Below are 8,038 nucleotides of genomic sequence, written 5' to 3'. Positions count from 1 at the left end.
AAGTAATTTCCTACCTACACAAGTAATATTAAAAAAAAATCATTACATAAGTGAGTTTAGATGCATAAGACATGTATTAAGATAAGATTTTAAGTGCAATTTTAAAAAAGTTTATATACTTTAAGAGTTTGGTAGGAGATTATTCAGAAAAAATTATCGAAAATAACATTGTAGCACTTTTTATGATGTGATGTATGTAAAATAAAAAGTAACTGAAAATTGTGTTTATAATGCAAACTGAATAATATTTGAAAATTATTTTTGCAAATCATACTAACCGAACGGATCCACATATAAATGTAGACCCGTTGACATAAAAAAAATTTCATATTAATAGTGAAACGAATATTAGCTCTAAAAATTTTTAGTTAACGGTGAAACAAATATATATTAATTCTAAAAAGAATCCTACACCAATCCCTATGTGGGGAGTACCATTAGCTAGCTATAAGTTCAAGCGTGAATGGTAGTGTGTACAATGTTTGACCGTCACGAATGTGAACGAAGAATAAGACGAAATGCATGAGTCAGGTGTTGTAATGAAGACGTTCAAAATGAGTCTATCAAAGAGGAAGAAATGAAAGAGAAAGAATAGGGTTTTAAATCTTTAAGATAGATACAAGAACAAAAAAAAAAAAAAAAGAGAGAAAGAGGAAGAGGTCGTTTTTTAATGTGGGGAGTCGAGAAAGAGGGGTTGAATGAACCGTGCAATGTGACCTCTGAATAGAGGAATGCATCAATGGATCTGTAGGTGTAATAGTGTAAATAGTTGTAGTAGTACTAGCATAATGGTGTGTTAATACTAGGAGGGGTGTGATTGACATAAGTCTCGTAGCAATATATATTAGGAGGGTGTGATGAGGACTTTATATTCATAGTCGTATTTAGGAATTCATTATTATCCAATTAAATAGTTTAGTAGGAGTAGTAACAAATCAATAGGAAGTTTCTTCTCATTTCAGGTCTATTCTCAACTGATTTTGAATTTTGAAAAAAAAATTTATTTAAAAAGTCAAAAATAAAAGTAAAAAAAAATATATGCATATTGTGGCTATTAATTTTGATTTGTTTTTTTTAAAGTTTTGAAAAAGTTGAAAAATTGAAAGAAGAAAAGCAATTAAAAAGCATCACATAACTGATTTTCTAAAATCAAAATTAAAAGTAGATACATGAAATCAGCTGAGAACACATCATCTTCTAATTCTTAACTCACCTCCTGGACTCTTCCATTCTTCCTACCCTCGACTTATGTTCTAGCGGCAGAAAAGAGAAGTGATATGTAGCACTATTCAATAGACTTGCAGAGGTAATAAATTCTGGGCAAATGTAATTTGAATTTAAATTGACATGAGGATACAATCAAGGTCGTGCTATTAATACCACACGTAATTCTATCTTTGGTCAAATTTGAGATAGAGGCGCTATCTAGCAGGCTTCATGTCGATTGCCAGTCTAAAAATGTTTTTTTTTAAAATAGTATTATAATTTTTTAGTGTGATATATGTGAAATAAAAAAATGATTAAAAAAAAAGAATAATTGAAGGCCATGATCAGTACTACAAGAAACTTTTGAAAAAAAAAAAGGACAGTTGAATTTACACTCTGTTGGCATGATGTACCAAAAAAAAAAGTTTAAAGAAATAATTACTAAAAATCTCTTCTTGTACATGCAAAATTCCGTAAGTTTTGAGTTTTCTATACCTAGCTACAAATTTAGGGAGAGAGAAAGAGCCAAAGAGGGAAAGGGAATGTGGTTTGATCATGAAATGATGCTTTCATCATTGGCAGAAGAGTGGATAGATTGAGCAGCAATCAATCCCCTCTAAAACCTCGCATAATTGATTTGTCAACGCCCCATCATTGCTCAATTATCAGCACAAGATGGAGAGCTATATACACTAAATGTATGCAATTGTATGTGCAAGTTTCTTGAATTTTTTTCTTCTCCCTTTTCGACTTCTTTATTAGAAACAAAGAAATCAAGAAAGGTACCATGCCGTACGTTCAGAGATGACACTTTGCTCATCAGCTAATCATTGAACTGCTAATAATATGATGGTGTAACTGAGTTATAAGGACTATAAATGTTAAGAGTACTTGATACCTTTCTTCAACTCTTATTTTGTAGCTCAACTAACTATGATCATCGAGCAAACATACCCTTTACCTCACACGACATTTCAGGCTAAAGATGATGAATGATCAATCATCATGCATCGTTGTCATGGTACAAAAACATGGTAGTAGGGACTCTTCATAACGTCATCTCCCTACCCGACAAAAGCATACCATACCATTCTATGAAGATGGAATTTTGATGAGTAAAATTCCTAGCCGTTGAAGATTTAAGCCATATATGCAGGAATGGCAATGAGACGGGTTTGGGACGGGGGAGGGCCGGCCTCGCTGCCCACGACTTTCCCCTCGACTCGGCGCCATGCCTCGTTTCTTCCGCGAGGTTAATAAAAATTTGTTATATAATTTTATTGTAGTAAAATTTTAGCAAATAATTAAGTACTAAAATATCAATACATCACCAAGTTGTTATCCATTAGAATTTCATAATTGAAACTCTTAAAAATAATCAAACAAAAACTATTTGAATACAATCCAACACGATGAAACAAATACAATTAAAGTAGTCAAGTTTTCACTTTTGATATAAATACAATCGCTAAGTCAATATTGTATTATTTTTTGAGAAAAAGTTGTTATTGTGTCAAGTGTAATTTGGAATTTTGTATAAATATATTAATTATTTCTATTAGTAGACATGTATAATTATTAGTATAATTGATAATATCAATTATATTACATATACTAATATACATTATATAATACTTATAACTACTAATATTATTATTATAAGTTTGTAACTAATTAAATTATATATACATATAAATATATATGTCTATAAATATACATATATATATTTTTTAACAAGTAGAAGGGTGGGGGATGGGGGCGAAGTATGAAAAAATTCCCCCGGCCCCATTAGCCCTGCGGGCACTCGTCCCAATTATCATTCTTACATATATGTAGTACTTTGTTTAAGTGATTAAGCAGCAAATTTGAAGACTTTATATTTGTATATTTTTTAATGGGGAATTACTCAAATGGTCCTAATTTGGAATCCGTCAACTTGGATGAAAAAGTGTTGAATGAACCACATCTGTGAACTTAGACCAATTTATTAACTTGGGATTTGATTGATATTTAGAAGTTCATTTAATTTATTGCTGTACCTTACCCTACCGCATGTACTTGTATAGTACGTAAAGTAGTTATTATGCACTTACAAGTTGCATGTATATTAAGAAGTTCTTTTCTGAAGATACAGGTGATCGCTATCTTGCTGTTCAAGAGGAATGGCTTTTTCGCAAATTGGTCCTCGTATTTGATACCGTGTATTGCAAATTGGTCCTCATATTTGATACCATGTATCATGCTATCCAAAAGCAGATTGAAGAAGATCCTATGTATAAAAGACAAATTTTACTTGTAAAGTTAAATATTTTTCGAGTAAATTACACTAGCTAAAGTTAAATATCTTCTGGTACAAGACCCTTGTTCGGTAAATGAAGTTTAGAATTCATCAAATTTCTAGTTAAACTTTCAAACTACTTAGTATTATTTAATATATGCTCCCAATTCCAGCCAAATTGATCCTTATTCAAAGATTCCCAGATTTAATTGATGGTAAAGTGTACCCAAGTGCTAAATAATAACATTCGACCAAATTTGCTATTTTTTTTTTCCTTTTTTCCAAATTAGGTCGCTTGTGCATGCTCACATGATGTGAGACCAAATCCAGTCAATTTTTGGGGTAAGGACTTAATTAATAGAGTGTTTGAGAATAAGTAATTAATTGTTCTGTAATTTAGAAAAGGAAAAGGATCTTCATCAAAATTGGTCTGCTTGGCCCTTTAGGGTATTGCTATTCTTTATGCTTTTCGAAAGCAATTTGGAAAAAATTAATCACAACTCGATATGAAGGTGATAGAAAAGGAGAATATTCTAATTTCAAGGATTATAATACAAAGACAGGAAAATTACATCTTAGGAGCACCTTAAGCAAAGCAGGGTGTGATACAAAATTGATGAATTTACAACTGAAACAATTAAAAAAAAAAAAAAAAAAAAAGAACTAGCATGGACGTTTTTTTTTTTTTTTGGTCTAGTAAACGATTGCATGATTCAGTTAACTCCATTGAAAACCTCCTCTCTGATACTACCCCACTATACTCTACTTGATTGAACTTGCTATCATCCTGGCTAATTTTGTAGAACATGATAGAACTAATCAGTGTTTCTTGCAGCCCTTCATTAACGTCCATTGACCCGCAATATCTTTGGCAATTTTAACTGCATCAGATGCAGTCCCAAGGAGGCCTCTTCTTGTAAATCCCACAGTATACAATCCATTGTCACCTTTCCATCCATTAGGAAATGGTGTTTTGGGCATGCCTTCTTTTGTGAAAAAATCACAACCCTGCAAGCATTCATTCAAATACAAGGTAACATCAGCTGCTATTGAATATTAATTTTGCAGCTTGCCACAAAAATAAAGAGAAAAAAGAACTCCAATATGTTCACGTGATGGTACTAGATTTCATGCCTAATTGCCGCTGGACTTTAACAATACAAAGATAGTGGAAATATTCCTCCAACCTGGGTAGTACATTGCTAGAAGCTACGCCATGTTCCATTATGGTCCAGTTCTGCTAAGGCTTTGTGCATGCGTTGTTGCAAGTACATTTTGCTCTTCTCTATGTTATGGTGAAAGACTGATAAAAACATTCATCTTGGCTTAGAATCTCGTGGCCATTCTTGGCCCACATAACCTTTTTTTTTTTTTTTTTTTTTTTTTTGTGTTTTGGGTTACCATAATCAACTAAAAAAGTTCCATGATATATTTGATAACACCAGAATTTAAATCATGTACATAGTATAGGGTCAGAGGTGAAAAGAATTGCCACCAAACCGGCTAGAAAGGTTGACGATAAGAATGTTGGAAGTTTCTTAATTGAATCATCTACTCTTCCACACTATTCCTTTGATTCATTTAATATTAGGTGTTGTCATGAGCTGGAGGGGCTTTATATGGTTCTGATGATCACTAGCAAGATGCAGGAAACGCAGAGTGGTCACTACTATGGGAAATTAGACTAATTTTATAGACAACCTTAGACCTACTCTGGCAGCTTGGATAAGAATACAAAGCTCGACCTACCATACTAGCAAATTTGGTTGGATAGATAATAACATCATGTAGATGACATGAGACTCCATTAATAAATCCCCAATAGCATCAAGTGGTAACATCTTTTAACTCCGATTCTTCCTCTAGAAAAGAGCAAAAGGAACACTTTCTAGGTATGCCTTTTGCAAAATGCGGGCTCAAGAAACAGAATATTTTGTAATAGTTACACATCATGTACCCCAACAAAATGTTAATTAACAAAGAAAAGATGTAGGGGAATAATCCAAAAAGGTGCGGTGAGATTTTCTATTTTGCACAAAGGGAACATAAGAAATGTTATAGAAATGCCATCGTTGTCATGGGAAAAAAAAAAAAAAAACAAAGGGAACATAAGAAACGTTTTGTACGGGTACTGAATAGGGAAAGCGACGTGAGATTGGTAAAAAGATAAAAAAAATTGGGGCAAAAACGAAAACAGAACACAGCTATTTTAATAGTACACAGCCTTCTGTCAGTCTTATGCTTACAACGGAGGATGCTATTGTAAAAGGAATAGTACCAAAATTTTTGCGTCGCTTACCTTGAGCCAGGCAGGCACATTGCTCTTGTACCCAGTTGCTAGGATTATGGAATCAAATTCTCTTTCTTGTCCATCTACAAACTTGGCCCCTCTTCTTGTTATCTCTCTCACACCTTCCGCTACCTGCAAAACCTTAAAAATAACAGTATTAGCTACATTATAGTGACTTTAGGCAACAAAAGTACTTACCTGCACACTTAGTAGATGTTAGTAGTACTAAATGAAGCGTACAAATGGTACGGTCGGTTTTGTTGGTTTTACCTTAATTTTTCCAGCTTTAATTTGTGATAATGCTCCCACATCTAGCACTGGTGTCTTTCCAGTTGCATTCTTTAGCTGAATTGGTCCAGTTTTTGGCCTTTTGAGACCTAACGTGTCCGTGTTGCCTATGGAGAAATTGGCCACCATGAGTAAGAACTTGTCCACTAGCCATAAAGGTAACCATTTGAGAAGTGCCATTGCCACTGCAAATGTTGAGATACCAAAAATTTCCCTAGGTAGAATATGAACCTGAAATCATCCCACATCCAAAAACAATAAAAATTTGAAAAACATAAATACTATAAACGTGTACATGCAGTAAATTGGAAAAACAATAATTGTAACAATGATGAAAATGTGACGTTGAAATGATATTAGTACTTTGTCAATAAGTAAAAACTTACTGTGTTTCGGACCACAATGTGAGGTGTGGCATTATATCTACAGAGGTCGAGACTTACTTCCATCCCAGAATTTCCACAACCAATGACTAGAACTCTTTGGTCTTGAAATTCAGAACCAGACTTGTATACACTAGTATGCCTCACATGCCCTTGAAATTTCTCAATCCCTTGAATATCTGGTATGAAAGGCTCAGCATTTTCTCCTGTAGCAACAATAATCCACCTGGAAACATACTCACAATCTTGAGTTCTAACCCTCCAAACCCCACATACAACATCGTACTCAGCACTCTGCACAACTTGCTTGAACTTTGGTTCTATTGAGAAGTGTATAGCATAATATTGCATGTAAGATATGAACTGGTGTTTAGTGGGATATTTTGGAAAATTTTCAGGAAAACCAAGCAAGGGCAGCTCACAGAATTGCTTAGGAAGGTGAAGTTTAAGACGATCATAAGTCTTTTGTTGCCATAAAGAAGCTATACAGTCACTCCTCTCAAGAATGACAGAAGGGACACCATTTTCTTTAAGGCATGCTGAGACCGCTAGCCCAGATGGTCCTGCACCTACGATTATAGGTCCATCAACCCACAGGCAATTTGGTTGATTGCCATCTTCTTCTTTGCAAGAACCCATGTAGTAAAATCTAAAGCTAAACTAAAGAAGCTACAAAGAAGTGGAAAATACAAAAAAAAAAAAAAAAAAGTTACTAGGAAGAAGAGTTAGGAAGAAAAGTAAGTACACTTCAGAACAAGAACTGGAAGTCCCCTGATTTTTCTCAGTAAAGCTCTGTTTTCTTTGCTCTGCTTTCTGCTCTGCTTTTTGGCTTTGCTTTCTTCAGTAAAGGCGTCATGCATTAAACGGGAATTTAAAGAAGGGAACTTTGGTAACTAAGGACGAACGAGGGGAGGAAATCAGGGCCTTGTATGAGTCTATTTAAAATGCGTAGGGGAGAGAGGTTTTGAGGTTATTATGAGACTAAGTTGGAGGCAGGTGAGAAGAGAGCATGTGAGAGTAAAAGAGAGAGAGAAAGAAGTGAGAGAAAGAGGAGAGGTGTAAATGTAAATTGGAGGCGTGAAGGTTAAGAAAAGGATTTGGTTCTCTTTCTCAAGGCTATATTTTCTTCTGAGTTTGGGTGGGGTGAAGTGGGGATGTGTGCAGCAGAGTTTGGGGGGTGTGTTGTGTTTATGGAATGAGCAATGGGCAATGGGGCAAAGAGAAGTAGTCGCAAGAATCAGATATAAATACCATTACATTTATGTTGTTTCTGAAACACTACTCTAATTTTACTTCTGGGAGGACACACATATCCTCCTACATCCTCACGCGCTTTGCAGCCTGCAACCAGTTGTAGACTCGAGGGAACCATAGGTATGAGCTCACCCCGGCTGGATTTCATGGTTTTGGAAGACTTCTTGCACCCAAGATTGGTTAATTCGTTAAGGTTGAAACTTGCCACTTTAGGATGATTTTGAGATTTTAAGTGCACATTCAAGATTTTATATGGTCGGTTTAGTTTTTGACATGTTAATAGAACTTGGTCACCGGTACTAAATAATTAGTTACCAGTCGTGTAATTGCTTAGCATCT

The 8,038-nt window shown here is 34.5% G+C and overlaps 1 protein-coding gene across 2 annotated transcripts; it reads right to left on the bottom strand.

The window, feature by feature from the left end:
• Positions 1–4,064: 4,064 nt before the first annotated feature.
• On the bottom strand, positions 4,065–7,653 carry LOC113706060 (probable indole-3-pyruvate monooxygenase YUCCA4). 2 transcript variants are annotated; one of them, XM_072062477.1, is made up of 4 exons: positions 6,449–7,653; positions 6,045–6,293; positions 5,784–5,915; positions 4,065–4,492 (listed from the first exon to the last, which is right to left on the bottom strand). In XM_072062477.1, the coding sequence occupies exons 1-4, from the start codon at positions 7,082–7,084 to the stop codon at positions 4,304–4,306; spliced, it is 1,206 nt and encodes a 401-aa protein (XP_071918578.1). In that variant the 5' UTR covers positions 7,085–7,653; the 3' UTR covers positions 4,065–4,303. The 2 variants fall into 2 exon arrangements, with proteins under 2 accessions (XP_071918578.1, XP_071918579.1); XM_072062478.1 differs by having other exon boundaries at positions 5,784–5,906.
• Between the last annotated feature and the right edge of the window lie 385 nt (positions 7,654–8,038).

The sequence above is a fragment of the Coffea arabica genome, chromosome 8c, assembly GCF_036785885.1.
Source record: "Coffea arabica cultivar ET-39 chromosome 8c, Coffea Arabica ET-39 HiFi, whole genome shotgun sequence".
Taxonomy (NCBI): domain Eukaryota; kingdom Viridiplantae; phylum Streptophyta; class Magnoliopsida; order Gentianales; family Rubiaceae; genus Coffea; species Coffea arabica.
Note: the sequence above shows the minus strand (reverse complement) of the source record. Positions and strands in the feature narration are given on the sequence as shown.